The sequence below is a fragment of the Dromiciops gliroides genome, chromosome 2, assembly GCF_019393635.1.
Source record: "Dromiciops gliroides isolate mDroGli1 chromosome 2, mDroGli1.pri, whole genome shotgun sequence".
NCBI classification, from domain to species: domain Eukaryota; kingdom Metazoa; phylum Chordata; class Mammalia; order Microbiotheria; family Microbiotheriidae; genus Dromiciops; species Dromiciops gliroides.
The window spans coordinates 389,662,607-389,680,208 of record NC_057862.1 but is presented as its reverse complement, the minus strand read 5'-3'; the positions used below and the strand labels follow the sequence as shown (position 1 = coordinate 389,680,208).

General features: G+C 44.2%; 1 protein-coding gene across 1 annotated transcript in view; it reads left to right on the top strand.

Annotated features, from left to right (window-relative positions):
* Window positions 1-17,602, top strand: part of HMCN2 (hemicentin 2) — a 191,600-nt gene that overhangs the window by 54,118 nt on the left and 119,880 nt on the right. The window contains 4 exon segments of the mRNA XM_043980824.1: window positions 29-173; window positions 1,070-1,182; window positions 1,890-2,049; window positions 3,008-3,173. Coding sequence (XP_043836759.1) covers window positions 29-173; window positions 1,070-1,182; window positions 1,890-2,049; window positions 3,008-3,173 — 584 coding nt within the window.

Genomic DNA, 17,602 nt, shown 5'->3' with positions numbered 1-17,602 from the left:
TCCTTAAGCTGGTTCTTATTCCCATCAGCCACAGCTGGATGGTCGATACTCCATCCGAAGTGATGGCAGCTTCCACATTGACCGGGCCTTGCAAGAGGATGTGGGAAGGTATAGCTGTGTGGTCACAAATACAGCGGGTTCTCAACGCCAGGACATTGAGCTGGCTGTCCAAGGTGAGTCTGCAGGAGTGAGGGGACAGGACTAGGTTTGCCCAAGGTGCAGGATGAGAGCCTCTTTTAGTATAACTGGTTTTGTACAGTCAGTCCTGCTGCAGAAGGAGGTGCTGGGTTGAGGAGAACCCACTGCCCCCACCGCTGTCCCAGTCAATATCTCCCCTCCCCACCACTCCCACTATTACTGCTACTTCTGCCAACTGGGGAGATGGATAAGCGGCCACTATCATTTTCTCCTGATGCCAAGAGACCACGAGAGTAACATGTGGCTCCATGCCGCCATTGGTCATGCCTGAGTATTGTGCTCCAGGGATGGGCCGACCAGGTCTGTGATTGTAGACTTCTGCTTGATCTTGTGAGGCAGCCAGGTAGTGAGTAGATAGATATATGGTGCTGAACTTGGAGTCAGGGAAACCTCAATTAGAATCCTGTATCAGACCGTTGAGGGCAGTGGATAGAGTGCTGGGCCTGGAGTCAGGAAAACCTGAGTTCAAATCCAGCTTCAGACACTTCCTAGCCTTGTGACCCTGGGCAAGGCACTTAACCCTGTTTGCCTCAGTTTCCTCATCTGTCAAATGAGCTGGAGAAGGAAATGGCAAACCACTTTAGTGTCTTTGCCAAGAAAATCCCAAATGGGTTGATGAGTTGGAAACTACCAAACAACAACTCAGACCATTATTAGCTCTGTAACCCAAATTGTTGTTTTTGTTGAGTTGTTTCAGTTGTGAAGCAAGGTGGAGGCTTGATTGGTAATAAAAACCAGGCTACTGGTGTCACCAGTAGGGCCAGTAGTGATTACATTTGTAGATGTTTTGACAGTGTCAGAGAGAACACTAGCTGGGAATGATGGTGAAACTGAAGTTTCCCTCAATGAGAGTTGCCCTATTTTTTTCAAGTGTTGCCCAGCATCCAGCCTACTGCTTCCCACTATGTCACCAATGAGGGTGTTCCTATTTCCCTTCCCTGTGTCTCAAGAGGAGTTCCTACTCCCACCATCACCTGGAGGAAGGTAAGTGGAAATCTGTTTATCTTATATAGTGAGGAAAGATCAGAAGTCCTGAACAAGAGAACTATAATCAATACTCTCTGCTGTATTTATAGTGACTGGATGAGTAGCAAATCAGTTAGGCAGTTAGGTGGTGCAGTGGATAGAGAGTCAGGAAGACCTGAGTTCAAATCCAGCCTTAGACACAGTAGCTGACTGACATTGAGCAAGTCACTTAGTCTCTTTGCCCCAGTTTCCTCAACTGTAAAATGGAGAGAATAGCACCTACCTCCCAGGGTTGTACAAATGAGATAATAATTGAAAGGTGCTTAGAACAGTGCCCAGCACATAGTAAGTGCTATATAAAAGTTAGCTGTTCTTATTATTGTCACTTCATTTCTCTTGCCTCAGTTTTCTTTTCTGAAAAAGGACGGAGTTGTACAAAATGATTGCTGAGCCACTTTCCAGTTCTAAATTCTATGATTAAATTCAATGCTCTGCAACAGGCTTTTGTTAAATGCCTGCTACCTACCTTCCAGGCACTCTGCTAAGTGATGCTTAAACAAAAATAAAGACAGAACAATTCCTGCTCTCAAGAAATGTACATTCTCTTGGATGAGAGATGAGGATGATGACCAGTGTGGTGTGCTGGGAGGTGTGAGAAGTGCAGGGGAATCAGTGGCTCCATTTCCCAACCTGATGCCAATACCATTGAATCCTTTTGCTTTTAGGAAACAAATACCTTGTCTCCTCGGGGTTCCCATTACCAGGTGCTCAAAGAGGGCAGCCTGTACATCCCTCAGCCGTCTGTCCAAGATTCAGGGACCTATGTCTGCACAGCTACCAACTCACTGGGCATTTCCAGCCAGGAGCTCCAGCTCTCTGTGAACAGTAAGTGGTTGGTCCCTGCTTGCTTTTGGAGAAGGAGTTGCAAATAGTGTAGGGACAAGCCTAGTGTGAAAGTAGGAGTGTAGGTAGACAGGAAGATCCTCCTTGCCCTGGGCTTCCCTCTCATCCTAGGACTCATGATCCCAAGCCCCTTCTTAGCACCTCAGCCAGCTACCTTTTAGGATACTACATCCTTCCCTTTGATAAACCAAGTCTCCATAGTATCCAGAGTCCTCTACTAGGCACTGTGGGGCTAGCTCTTGGGGCCCTCTGCAGGGTGACACCTACTAGGAGTGTTGAAAGCTGGGATACTTTTTGGTTATAGTGGGTGGGTTTAGCACTCTAGGCCTATAAAGGACCAAATTACTTTTGTCCCAGTTGACCTAGAAACCAAATCCAGCTATGGGTTATCAGTTGCTGAAATTTTAAAGAAGTGACATGCTCTTTGTGCTGTTAGAGAGCAGACAGGATAGAAAATGGGATGCTTCTTTTTGTTTTTCTTGGTAGTAGATTTAATTCACAAAATTTCAGATGCACTGGTGGGGGGGGGTCCTGTCCTTCTTTCATTCATTTCAGCAACAATCTCAGTATCTCAACAAAGTTTTCCACCCCCATCTCATGGTTCTCTCATTTCAAGTGATGCTCGATATGATTAGGTTCTGTGTAATTTAGATTGTTCCTTAGCATTTATGCAAAGAAACTCAGATATTGCCATATTAGATACTGATGTTGCCATATTATTAGTGGGCTACTAACCCTTGGCTGGGTTTGGCATGAACTGGGAAAAATATAATTTGTTGCCAGGAACTCTACATTCATCCCATTAGGAGTTTCTGAGCCTCCAACTGGGTTTTACTCTTGAGCTCCTGTTTCCTCAAGAACCATCCTAGGCTCGTTCTTTCTTACCTGCCCCTTTCCTCCAAAAGCTTATAAACACACTACAACTTTATTCCACAATTAGCTAAACCCAGGATTATCATCAATGAATCACTCAACTCAGACAGACCAGTGACAATCACTGCCATGGCTGGAAAGGAGCTGACCCTCCACTGTGAAGCCCAAGGTTCCCCAATGCCATTGGTCACTTGGACAAAGAACTCCCAACTCCTGCTGCCTGTTACAGAGAGGTAACTGATACTGTGGTTTTGCAGGGTAAGGGGGCAGAAGGGTAGGGATGTTACTGGACTGGCACATCCAGCATGGCTAGTAACTAGTGCTTCCATGGATTGGAAATCCAGAGGAGGCAGTCAGAGAGGTGGAAACATGTCCAAGAGGGTAGAGTTTAAAGAAAGAATCATGTAGGTTAATCTTGATTTCAAGAGAGAGAAGGGGTTCATGAATAATAACAAGAGAGCAAAGCCCTTTCCTTGACACAACATGGCCCTAAATAACTCTGGAAATGGGGCTGATTTTCTAACGTCTACTTACAAATTATCTGTATTAGAATTACCCCTGGTAGATATTTGATGTCAAGATAATTTTCTCCTTCTACTCAGCTTATATTTGAGCCACCTTGCCTTTGTTATTGTTTAACCTTTTCAGTAGTGTTTGACTCTTTGTGACCCCATTTGGGATTTTCTTGGCAAAGATACTAGAGTGGTTTGCTATTTCCTTCTCCAGCTCATTTTGTATATGAGGAAACTGAGGCAATCAGGGTTAAGCGACTTCATCAGGGTTGCAGAGCTAGTAAGTGTCTGAGGACAGATATGAACTCAGGGAAATGTGTCTTACTGATTCCAGGCCCAGCACTCTATCCACTGTGCCACCCTATTGCCCCAACCATTAGAAAATTTGTAGTCCAGGGAGTGCAAACTCATTCTGCCCCAAGATCCTTGAAGATCCCCTATTTCAGTGATTTCATAATTCTGGTAAAATATGCCTTTGTAAAACAGCTCTACTGCAAAACATGAACTCATTCTACATAAGATTTTGTAATGCACACAGTAGAAAATACCTTTGGATTATCTGTTGTTTTGGCTTTTCCCTGTTTGTGTTAATGTAGTTTCTTTGTTGATGAATGACGTTTTAGGTTCCTCTTGAAGGGCAAGTGCAGGGGCGGAGGAGGTCATGGAATAGAGCAAGCCCACCCAGTTGGTCTGCCATCCTTGCTCTGTGCTCCTGCCCTCTGTCTAGTCTTCCCCCACTACTGGGACTCAGGTCTGTGGTTTTTCTCAGAGCCAAAAGTTGTCCCCTGACTGTACCTCCAAGAGTCTCGACTCTGCTATGTTCTTGACTCTCTTGACAATGCTTGGACTAGCTCCTTGGCTCTGGGGGTGGATTTGTGGGGGACAGCATTTCTCTGGCTGTGAAGAGTCACTTGTTGATCCTTTGGCTCTGTGGTGGAGGGGGGTGGAAAGGGTCAGTGACCTCTTTGGGGAGAGGCTATAGCCCCAGCATGATGATATCAGTCACTGGCAAGGCCTTTGAAAGAAACCAGACAGAAGGGGTTGCAGTGGCCCTGCCAGGCCCCTTCCCCCGGCCCCCCCCCCCCCCCGGTTCCTTGAACATTTGAACATCTGTCTCCCTGGAACATCTGCTTTCAAGGGCCTTTCCAATGCTTTGAGCCTGAGCACATACACTCCTGAAAACAGCTGGGGGTCTGCCTGCCAGCTTACATGCAGGGGAGGGGTGGGAGGGAACATTATGCTTTTTTTTCCTGCTCTCCACCCCCGCCCCCCAACCCCCCAACACATCTGGCTTTTAGTACATTCTTAGCTCGTGGTGTCACTGAAACTCCAAGGTAGCTGGCAGGGTGGGGAAGGGGTAGCTTACACACAACTGGGAAATGATGGGAGTCGGGGAGAAGGAGATGTGCCCACCCTTGTCCCCAAAGGAGGCTTCCTTTTGCTGTGAGCTTCCTGCTAACTTCTTCAGCTGGACTAGTAGCTGAGGCCAGAACATTCGTTTAATGGCCTGTTATTGACTGGGCCTCAAAGATGGAACCAACAAATCAAATTTGTTCATTCCTCTTCCTTCTGATGCGTTAATAGATCTGTCGGGAATCATAAAATGTGTGTGGACAGCTTTTGCAATGACAGAATTCCATCCTTTTCCTTCCTCTTGCCCCCTCCACCTCTGGCATGCTTAGTTTATCTTTCTTGGTTCATTGAGTTTTATCTAGATAAAGAAAAAGATTCCTATTCCCCTTGCCAGCCTAGAACACATTTCCCATCCAATGAATAACCTCTTACATTTATACTGTGCTTCTCAAAGCATTTTCCTATCTATTCTCTCATCCCTTCCCTGGTTTTCCTTTTCATTTTATTCAAAGGTATTTACATCTTATGCATTTCTTTTCCTTTCAACAAACAAAGCAACACTTTCCCAAACATGAAATTGATTGTAAATTGGCTTTGTATGAACACAGTAGAGTCAAATGTTCCTTGTTTTTCCATCCCTCATTTCTCCCTCCTTCCACCCCCCTCCCAGTAACGCGCCTTACCCCACCGGCCAGTTCTTCTGATTCTTTGACACGAAGTTTTGGCAGATCTGCTGCCCCAGAAAGTCATTATCTCTAAGATCTCGAGGCTCCACTCTTCCCCTTCCCCTTTTAATTCAGCCTCATCAGCGCTTTCTTTGTTATTATGACTTGCCCACTCTTTCATCCCTTAGAGTCTCAGCCAACTGGCTTCAAGATGCCTTTGCTATGGCACATTTAAAAGACCAGATGTAGCGATGTCTCCTCCCACCCTGGGCAGGTGCCATCTTTCTGAATTTCTAAAAAATCTCTGGGGATGGGGTTACGGGCACAGCAGTGTTTGGGGTGCAGCAAGCAGGGAGCTCTAGGCAGAGCAGATAGTCTTATCCTCGTTCCAGAAAGGAGGAAATAGACATATGGAAAGGTGGGGCAAATTCCTGAAGGTCAGAGTACTAGTTTATAGTGGAACAAGCATTGGAACTGAGGTCTTCTATCTTCCTTCTCCATATTTCCCTCCTCCTTTCATACTCTCTTCTCCCAAAAAAGTACCTTCTCTAAAGTGAGTCATAGATTATTATGTTGTTGTTCAGTCATTTTCAGTTGTTTCTGACTCTTCATGACCCCGTTTGGGGTTTTATTGGCAAAAATGTTGGAGTGGCTTGCTATTTCCTTCTCTAGCTCATTTTACAGATAAGGAAGCTGAGGCAAACAGGGTTAAGTGACTTGCTCAGGGTCCCACAGTAAGTATCAGGCTGGATTTGAACTCAGGAAGATGAGTCTTCCTGACTCCTGGCTTGACAGTCTATCCACTGTGCCACCCAGCTGCCCCAGATTATTATGGTTAACTACATTAATTAGCTATGTTAAATTAGGTATTTGAGTCTCCCAGGTAATCTGGTTTACTCCATTGAAGTAAGGACCACAAGCTAATTGGGAGAGAAAAAGAAAAGAAGAAAATGCCTGAACTGTTGGCTCGAGATTCAAGTATTAAAAAGTTTTTGTTAAGCATCTGTCCTCTGCCCTGCTACTCTGTGTAATAAGGAGAAACTGAACAGAGAGTCCCTGCTCTGGGATTGCAGCTGCATGTATAATAGCTAGCATTTATATAGTGGTTTAAGGTTTGCAAAGCACATAAGTGACCACTTTTGATCTTCTCAATAGTCCTATGAGGTTGGGGCAGTTATCAACCCCATTTTACAAATGAGGAAACTGAGGCTAAGAGAGGTTTAATCCCTTGCTTGGGGTCACACAGCTGGTAAACATCTGAGTCAGGATTTGGGCCTTCCTGACTCCAAGTCCAACAGCATCCATCATGCCATCTAGTAGCCTCTTGTCCCAGATCTGCCATTAATATGGCAGATCTGTGGCAACTACTGCCCCTCTCTGGGTCTCAGTCTCCTCCTCTGTAAAGTGCAGGGGTTAGATTAGATCTTCTTAAAGGTGTCATCTGCCACTGATAATCCAAAGACCATAGGATACAGATGGTATATTCCTTCTCATGAAGGAAGTTCTCATGAACTTCCTGAACACTATGATAGTTGAGCTCAAGACCTGGAAGGCCCTCCTAGGCTGGAAAGTTTGTTTGTTTGTTTTTGGGCAGGGCAATGAGGGTTAAGTGACTTGCCTAGGGTCACACAGCTAGTTAAGTGTCAAGTGTCTGAGGCCAGATTTGAACTCAGGTACTCCTGAATCCAGGGCCGGTGCTTTTATCCACTGTGCCACCTAGCTGCCCTGGCTGGAGAGGTTTTGAAGATGGGTCCAACAACAGACTCTGTGTCTGGTTTGTCACCAGATCAGCTTCAGGGGGCTGGATTTTTTGGCCACCAAAACTCATGGAGGCCATCTACCAAGATGTAGAAGGATATGGATCCAAGAAGTATTAAAGGTTTGAAATCAGGTTCAGAACATCAGAGGGTGCTCCTGGAAGGGTGATATTACTGTGGACTGAACAGTTAGGTGGGGAAGACTTCATGGAAGAGGTGAGCCTTTCTGGGAGGGATGGGGAGATGTTGGGGATTGTCCTGTGTCTTATATTGCGTATACTTTGCATCTTCCAGCTCAGAAGTCAGCCTGTAAACTTCTCTGACATGGTGTTAAATGATCTATGTGGTGTGATGGAAAGAACATTGGACTGGGGGAGTCAGTAGAGATGGATTTTAGTCCTGGCACTAGACTGGCACTGGAAGATAACTGTCTGACCATGGGCAGGCATTTCCCTCTCTAGGCCTCAGTGTCCTCAAATGTAAAATAAGGGACTTGGACCAGAAGATCTCTAAGATTCCTTCTAGCTCTTACATTTTGTGACTATGTGCCTGGGATGCTGGGATGAATTGCTGTTACCAGGAGACAGTGTTTGTTTGTAATGCGGATGCGGGGCCACACAGCTGTGAGGGCTCCTGGCTCCCACCCCTGCTCCCTATTCATCCCAGCCAAACTTCCAAACATAGCCAAGCTCAGGGCGATCCAAACTGGGAGGGAGGGAGGGGAGTTGTCAGTGGTGAGAGAACACAGAGGATGGGCCTTGTCTCTCTCTTCCTGTCTCTGGCTTTTTCCTCTGCCTGGGTACCACTTGGGTGATAGTGGGGTAGGGCAAAGCTTCAGGTAACCCTCCTTTTCCCAGGAGAATGTTGTGGTCACTAGTTGGGGAAGGCTCCAGCTTCAGCTGAGGAGCAAGGGTGATTCTATTTGGAAGGTGTCCAGTAAGGAAAATAAGGGGTTGTTCTGATGGAGCAAGCAAGGAGCTGACAGAGAGGTAAAGGGGAGGAAGGAATGCAGAAGAAGCTAGTCTTGCTGGCTTTCACATTCCAGGTCTTGCCAAGTGTTGTGAGGGCCAGCTGTTAGCAAGCATTTGTTGAACCATCTACAAGACTTGGAGGCATGTTGGGGAAAACCTGTTGGTGATAGGATTTGAGCTCTGCCTTTTTTAGAGTTCAGTCTTTCCTGGAAGATGGGTTAGAAATAAGAGAGGCAGTGGAGGTGGGTGGAAAGAGCAACGATCTGGGAGTCAGCAGATGCAGGTTTCAGCCCTAGGTTTGCTATAGTAATATGGCCCTTGACAAATCTTTTAACTTCTTTGGGTATTATTTATGAGATTTCTCATCAGGAGGTAGATTTCTAAGATTCATTATAGCTTTGAAATTCAGTTTTGATTTCTTCTGCTTTCTACTCTAAGACCAATGGGTTGCAAACCTCAGCTCAGCATGAGCAGTTAGACAAATGGCTAACAATTAAAGTTATCCCCAAATTGAATGGACAGCCTTGGAAAAGGGTAGTAAGCTCCCTGTCACTAAAGAGATTCAGTTAGAAGCCGGACAATCACGTTATTTTTGCTGTAGAGAAGATAACTCTCCAAGTTCTGCATTTCTAGGATAATAGTCAACGTAGGGTATCTTCCCAGAAGGGGAAACTGAGGCAATTCCAGGTACTTGGAATAACACTGAAGGTGAAGGTGGACACAAGCTAGATGGTCCCTGCATGTGATTCAGTAATCACAATGGATGGGCATGCATTCACTCCCCTCAGACCTCCTAAGCACTTACCCTAAGAACAGTCTGGTGGATAGAGCTTCAAACGGTCAGTTTCTTTAAACAACAGGTTGATACTGTCTGCCTGGGCTCAAGTCTGAGGTTGGAGAATGGATCAATTAGCAAATACACGGGAAGTTTCCTAGAAGAACCACAGAGCTGAAAGGGACCTAAGAGATCATTTAGGTATAGATTTGACATTGTTGAATGTAAGCTCACATAGCATTTACTTATGCTTGTTTAATGCTTGTTGCATTAAATCAAATGGACCTTAGAACCTGAAAGGTGAGGACACAGATTATTTCTAGCTCAAATCAGAGACCATCTAGTTCATCTTCCTCATTTTACAGAGGCCTAGAAGACAAAAGCGAGTTGTCCAGGAGGCTGCTAGGTGGTCCAGTGAATCAGAGCTCTAGGCTTGGAGTCGGGAAGATCTAAGTTCAAATTTAGCCTCAGATACTTCCTAGCTTTTTGACTCTGGGCAATACATTCACTCTCTATTGGCTGCAGTTTCCTCAACTGTATATAAAAAAAAGAAAGATAACAATAACACTTACCATTCAGTGTTATTATGAGGATCAAATGAGATAAGTGCTTAGCACAAAGCCTGGCATATAATGGGTACTTAATAAATGCTTGTCTACCCTCCAAGTTCACACTGAATGTCAGGGACAAGACTAGAAGCCAGATTTTCTAACTCCTGAGCCTGTGTTCTGGGTACCACATCATCCATACTGCCTTTGAAAGACAAATGTGTCCTTTTACATGAGGAACGTGCTCAGGACCCTAGTGCAGGCACATCTAAGCACACTAAATGAAGCCAGTTGATGACTGTGGCTCTTTGCCATGAGGCTTCAGCACTTACACATTTTCAGTCCTCTGCAAAGGGATAATATACTTTTTCTGGCTTAAGCAGTGTCATTTATGTGGTTGATTTCACACTGCGTAATCTTGGAATTTTTCCCTCCCAACCTTCGTCAATGATTTTTGGGGGTTAGAGAGTGGAAGTAATTGATAGGATCAGGGTGTATGACTAGGGTGGCCTGTTGAAGGAGCTTGTGGCTCTTGGTCCTGGTCAGAGATTTGCTGACTATCCCTGATCTGATATTCCTGTTCAACCTCTCCAAAAAAGAGAGGGTTCCTTCATAGGTCTTTTATTTCTTTCCATGAGGAATGGCCTCCTCTCATTGCCCCTAAAGCTGAGGTTTGGCCTGGAGGTTGCATCCCACAAAGGGCCTGTGTCTTGAGGACTTGTATGGCTTTGTGCCTCTTCCTATGGAATTGCATCTTCATCAGACATTGGTCTGCAGCACTTTACTCCACGGGAATGACTCATCACTGCTATGCTGTCCAGCTTCTGTCTATCAGCAAGATTTCATTGTGTGACTATTGGAGCCCAACCCTGTGCTTGGCACTGAAGGGGGAGACAAGGAGGCATGATACACAGTCTCTGTCCTTAAGACATTTCCAGTCTAGTTGGGGAGCCAAAGCATACTCTTGAAACTATTGCAAATGGCTATCAGTCCATTGTTTGGTGTAGACACTTGAGTTCTCAGGACATTTGGACAAGGGAAAGATCCATGGTTGGGGAAGGTTTTGTGCAGAAGGTGGGAATTGAACTGGGGCTTGGAAGATAGGTTAAATTTAGATCGAAATGATGGGGGGAGAGCATTTCAAGTGGTGGTAACTTCTGGGCAAATGTATAGAGGCAGGAATGAGCCTGGCATGTATAGAGAGACAAGATGACGCCCTGGATTTGGAGGCAGAGGATGTGGGTTCAAGTTCCACCTCTTGACCATGGACAAGTCACTTAAGCTCTAGAAACCTGTTTCTAAATCGAGGGTAGAAGATTGGATGACTTTAAGTCCCCTTCTAACTCCACAGTTTTGCACCTATGACCAGTATAGCATCTGGAGCAGAGAATGAATGTTGGGGAGCTGTGGAAGAGAAGGTGTGATAGTTCCACCAATTCATTTCAACGAACACTTATTAAGAACCTATTATATGCAAGGCACTGATAATGTTATATTTATATAGTGTTTGGCAGTTTGCAAAATGATAACTGACAACCCTCCAAGGTAGGTAGGGCAAATGATATTTCTATTTTACAGAAAGGCTCAGAGAACTTAAATGATTTGCCAAGGATCATCCAGTTAGTAATTTTTGTTGAGGCAATCGGGGTTAAGTGACTTGCCCATGTTCACACAGCTAGTAAGTGTCTGAGGCTGGATTTGAACTCAGGTTGTCTTGATTCCAGGGTAAGTGCTCTATCCACTGTGCCACCTAGATGCCCCATCAGCTAGTAATTTTTAGGATCAAAATTCAAATCCAGATCTTTTGATTTCAAATTTAGTGCTCTTTCCACTATTCCCCACTGCCTCTCTGATGGGGATGGGGCCAACCTTGGTGGGTGGTGAGTTTTTTTCATCATGATGTCTTGTGTCTCTTCAGATATTGTGTCTCTAACATCAGTATCACATAGCGTATTCCCCAAGTGGGTTTCTTGTGTGGCAGGGGCATCCCAAAGGCACTGTGGGTGTGGGGGACTCGGTGCAGTTGTGGCATTGGTGTATCTGTGCTTACCCTCCATGAGACTATCCTCGGCCGAGAATGTGCTGAAGAGCTCAGGAGACAGGCTCTGATGAATGTCATAAACAGGAAATTCCCTTCGAACCTTTCAGTTTTCTCATCTGCTCTCTGCATGTTGCCATCTGGCCCATTATTCTAGAGATGGAGTATGATGGGCCTCATTACACGACAGCTTTGAAATAAGAAATGCTTCCAAAGCACCGGGCTGAGTTAGGAGGGGTTCTATGTTCCCAGTTCCCACCCGCCTCTCTTCTGTTCCCCAGCTTCATTCTGGGGTCTCAAATGCAGGGCCTGGTTCCCCTAGAAGGGTCCTATCAAGTGACTGATGGAGCTGCAGTGGGCTACAGTGATAGAATCCTAGGATTCTAGAATGTTACAGTTGGACATGGCCGTAGAATATCAATTGATCAAGAAACATTTATGAAGCAACTACTATGTCCCTGACCTCAAAGAGCTCACAATCTAATGGAAGAGACAAATGCAGTTTGTTAGAGCTGGAAGTTACCCTAGGACAGAGTTTTAGAACATAAAACGTTAGAAGTGGAAGTTACCTTAAAATTTGAGATATAGCATTTTAAAAATAGAATGTTAGAAATGGAAATGATTTAGAAAATAGAATGTTAGGACATAGACTGTTAAAGCTAGAAGTAATCTTAGAACACAGACTGTTAGAACTAGGTGTTACCTTGGAACATATAATTTTAAAACATTAAAGGTTATCTCTGGAAGCAATTTAGAACACAGAATCCTAGAATGTTAGAGCTGGACATTACCCTAGAACACATAAGTTTAGAAAATAGAATGTTAAAGTTGAAAGGACCTTAGAGTTAGTCCAGTTCCTCTCTAATTCAAGGGAATTAGAGGAATTAGAATCCATTGAATTAGAAAGAGGCACTAGAATAGGGAACCTGAATCATAGAGAGAAGAAACAACTTGCTCATCATCACAGAATTCATTGGTTATTGGCTAGGACTAGAACCTAGGTCTCCCAACTCTCTAAATGGGAATATTTAAGCTAGATGACCACCAGTATTCTTTCTGTTAATACATTCTTTTTTTTGTGGGGCAATGACGGTTAAGTGACTTTCCCTGGGTCACACAGCTAGTAAGTATCAAGATTCTGAGGCCGGATTTGAACTCAGGTCCTCCTGAATCCAGGGCCAATGCTTTATCCACTGTGCCACCTAGCTGCCCCTTGGACATCCTCTTGCCATTATCTTCCTTTGGGCTTTGATGAACTAGCCCTGGCTTCCAAGATCTGTTAATTTCCAGTTTTCTGAACATTATTGAGATGGTGTAGAGAAGGAGCTTACTTGAGTCTGGAGCCATAACTAGGGTGAAGGGGTTAGGCAGCAGGACAGGGAGCATTTCTGGGCAAAACTAGAAAATAACAGATCTTATTGCTTGGCCTCTGGTAAGGCTTTCCCATGTATGTGTAACTCTTGGTTCATAAGGTGGAGTTTTATGCTCCAAGCCTGCTTGAGGAGCTGGTGGAGTTGGTAAGAGTTAAAGAGATCTTCTCTTCCTTCCTGTAAAAGTTGGCTTCCAGCTTTGATAGAGAAGATGCACTATTCTAACCTCTCTTCAGGTCCCTGAAGGGAAAGAATAACTCTGAATATATAGGAGTTGGCAATCTCTCTCTCTCATGTCCCTATCCCCAGCGGGCTACTCTAGAAACTTTGGGGAATTTCCTCTTGGGTGAAATCTGGGACTCTTTCTTGGTTGAGCTGAGTTATCATTCTCCCAGTTGAAGAGTTCATTCACTCTGTATTGTCTGATATATATTTTCATATGTATGCTTTCTCTGATGTCTATTTGCAATCTGTTTGGATAAATGTATTTAATTTGCTATATGCTGTGTGTGTTCATTCTGGAACTGGCATTTGGTGGGAAGTCAAGCCTTGGATATATATAGTATTCCTTAACATATATATATATATATCTTGAACCTAAAAATTACTTCCCTTAGACTAATGATATTTAAGGGAGCAGATAGATATAATTGTAGCTGATATCTCCTCTCTGAGGAGAGCAGAGTTGCCAACCTCTGGCTTCAGTATCCTACTTCCCCTTCTGGCAGGAATCAAAATCTTCCTTGGGGAAGGGTAGGAGGAGGAGATGCTAGAAATACCTATTTTTGCCTCTCTGCAAGCCACATCTAGACAGACTTACATGGATCCGTATAACTTACACAGACCCAAATAACAAGAGCACCCACTCATACCACCCCTTATATATTAAATATTTAAGCTAGATAACCACCAGTGTTTCTTCTGTTAATGCATTCCTTCCTTTTTTTTTTTTTTTTTTTTTGGTGGGGCAATGAGGGTTAAGTGACTTGCCCAGCGCCACACAGCTAGTAAGTGTCAAGTGTCTGGGTCTGGATTTGAACTCAGGTCCTCCTGAATTGAGGGCCTGTGCTTTATCTACTGTGCCACCTAGCTGCCCCCAGGGCAATGAGGGTTAAGTGACTTGCCCAGGGTCAGTGTGCTATCTAAAATAGTTGTTATTCGGTTGTTTCAGCCATGTCCAATTTTTCATGATCCCATTTTGGGGTTTTCTTGGCAGAGATACTAGAGTGGTTTGCCATTTCCTTCTTCAGTTCATTTTACAGGTGAGGAAACTGAGGCAAACAGGGTTAAGTGACTTGCCCAGGGTCACCCAGCTAGTAAGTCTATGAGGTCTGATTTGAACTCAGGTTTTCCTGACTCCAGGCAGAGAGCTCTATTCATTGTGACACCTAGCTATCCTGCACCACCTAGTTGCCCAAAGTAGTTATAGGCTGGCATCATCTTTTCTTGGGCTTATAATTTTAGGTTAGAGTAGAAGACTGCATTTTTTCATTGAAAATACTTTCTAAAAGTGTTTTTCCACCAATTCTCTCATTTCCTATCCTCCTGATCACCCTGTGAGAGGAGGCCATGGTCATATATTTAGAGTTAGAAGGCACTTCTAGGCAAACCCTCTTATTCTGAAAGTTTAAAAAATCCTGAAGATAAATACCTAAAAAGGACTTTCCACACACAACAGGACACAAAAGGGGGATTTTGGTAGGAACCCATGAATCTCCAAATCACTTCACTTGTTTTTTTTCCCCCCAAAGGAGTATATAGTAAATTCTCTATTTTTCTTTTAAAACTGTCCTGCTTATCTTTGTTTCCTTGTGAACTTTCTTATGTTCTCTTCTTTATATTAAAAAAAAATGTTACAACCCCTCCCTCAAAACCCTTGCAACAAATAAGCAAAATCAAATAAACTGAATCCACCCAGTGGCTGTGTCCCAAAATATATGTCCCCACCCTTTGTGTCCCAAACCATCTCATTCTAAAGATGAAGACATTGACAACACTTTGGGAAACTGAGGCCCACAGAGCTTGTGATTGCCCAAGAAAACACAGAGAGCAATTTTAAAGCACCAGGCTTTGAAGCCAGGCTCTTGGATTCCAAATAATCATGGAATCTGAAAGCTTCAGGCAGCCTTAGAAGTCATGTAGTCCAATCCCTTACCTAGTAGAGGAATCCCTTATATAGTGCCCCTGAAAAGTGGTCACGAAGCCTCTCCTTGAACATTCCCAATAAGGCTGTTCCCCAAGGCTCTCTCCTGTGCCCTCTTTTTATTTCCTGCTATGCTGTCTTCTTTGGTGATCCCATTAACTAGCACGGGTTCATGCATCTCTCTGCTAGTATTTATTTGCCAGATCTATGTAGCAGGCCTTAATCTCTCTCCCAAGTTCCAATCCCACATCATCAGTTGTCTCTTGGACATCTCGAATAGGATGCTCTATAGTTATCTCAATCTCAATGTATCCAAAACAGAACTCTGTCTTTCCCTCTTATTTTCTAAACTTCTCTGTTACTATTGAGGGCACCATCATCATTCCGGTCACCCAGGCTTATAACCCATCAGTGTCATCCTCAGCTCCTCACTCCCATTCTTCCTACAAAACCACTATGTTGAAAAATCTTACCACTTCTATCTTCACAATATTATGTGTATGTGTGTGTATATATATGTATATGTGTGTGTATGTGTAGATTTTTATTGTTGTTATTTGGTTGTTGCAATTGTGTCTGACTCTTTGTGACCCCATTTTGGTGTTTTCTTGGCAAAGATACTGGAGCGGTTTGCTATTTCCTTCTCTAGCTCATTTTATAGATGAGGAAACTGAGGCAAACAGAGTTAAGTGACTTGCCCAAGGTTATACCTATCTGTCTGTCTAATGTGTCTGTCTGTCTGTCTATCTAATCTATCTATCCATCTATCTCTATCATCCATTTGCCCATCTCTCTCTCTCTCTCAATATCCCCTTCTCTTTACTCCCATAGTCACCAGCCTAGGACAAGCCCTCTTCATGTCTTACTGGGATATGGTGATAATTTGCTCAAGTGGTCTCCCTGCCTCAAATCTCTTCCCATTCCAAACCATTAGCTACCATTGATTTTCCTAAAGCAAGGTCAGGTCATGTGACTGTCCTGCTCAGTGACAACCCCCCCCCCACTTCTGTATCACTGCAGGATCAATAACAAACTCTCTGTTTAGCATTTAAAGCCGTTTTCAGCCTGTGTCCTTCTGAACTTTCCAGTCTTCTTATACTTCACTCCCCTACATGTACTCTCCAATGTAGCCACAATGGCTTTCTTGCTGTTCCTCACACACCACAACCTAGCTTCTTTATCTCTGCCTCCTAGACACCGGGCCTTCCCTCCAGACTCAGCTCAAATTCTACCTTTGCAGGAGGTTTTTCCTGGTCCTCTCCCCTACCCCTGTCATGCCTTCTTTCTAAGATTTTCTTGCTTCTACAATATGTTTTGGGGTATCTAGGTGGCCAAGTGGATAGAGGGCCAGACCTGGTGTCAGGAAGACTCATCTTCCTGAATTAAAATCTGCCTTCAGTTAACTTAATAGTTGTGTGACCCTGGGCAAGTCACTTAATCCTGTTTGCCTCAGTTTCCTCATCTGTGAAATGAGCTGGAGAGGGAAATGGCAAACCCTTCTAGTATCTTTGCCAAGAAAATCTCAAATGGGATCATGAAGAGTTGAACATGATTGAACAACAACAAAAGCAGTTTGATTTTTCTATGTCTATAGTTACTTGCATGCTTTCCCCTCCATTTTAACGTGAACTTATTATGGGCAGGAGCTGGGTTTTTGTATTTTTCTGTATCTCCAGTACTCATATAACGCCTGTAACACAGGTGGGTCTTAGTAAATGCTTGTTGACTGACTGAGCTCTCTACTTCCCAAGACAACCTGTTCTATTGCTCCCCAACTCTAACAGACTCTTATAAAGTTCTTTCTTCTATTGAGTTGAAATCTAGCCATTGTCCCAGGTCCCCTCTACATGGAGAAGCCGAGGCCCCGAGAGGTTAAATGATATGCCTGGAACCACTCAACTATGCCAGAGCTGGCATTTAGACCCAGGTCTCTCAACTTCTTTCCACTGGATATCACTCCCTCCAAATAAATGGCAGACCCAAATGAGCCACAGTATACCAGAACCTCTATGTCCTTCCTCATTTCCCTCCACCCTCATCAGAGGCAGTTTTCTTCCCATTCCCAGATCTCCACTTGGGGAAGGCCAGCAGATGTGGTCTGGGATGATTTCATGTCTGCCTTCAGGAACCTCTAAGGGGAGATAGAAGCTTTTTTGGTCCATGGTTAGGTCTAGCAGGAAGGACTGGGGCTGTCAACTCTTTGAAGCCTGGGTTGCAGGGACACTTCCCTGGACAGAAACTTGGAACCAATTTTGAGAAGAGCGTGCTTTTCTACCCCCAACGTCAAGGGAAGCTTCCAGAGAGGCCAAAGAAGGGACCTCAATTCAACAAGTATCTGTTAAGCAGCCCTTGTGTTCAACACAGTGTGCTGAGTGCTAGGGGTACAATTAATAAAAAAGAAAGCAAGTTCCTGCCCTCAAGAAGCTTTCATTCTATCGAGGGATACAACATTTAAATAGATAAATTAATACAAGATAATGTGAGAAAGCAAAGGATGCTAACAACTGAAGATAGGCTTCCCGTAGGAGTT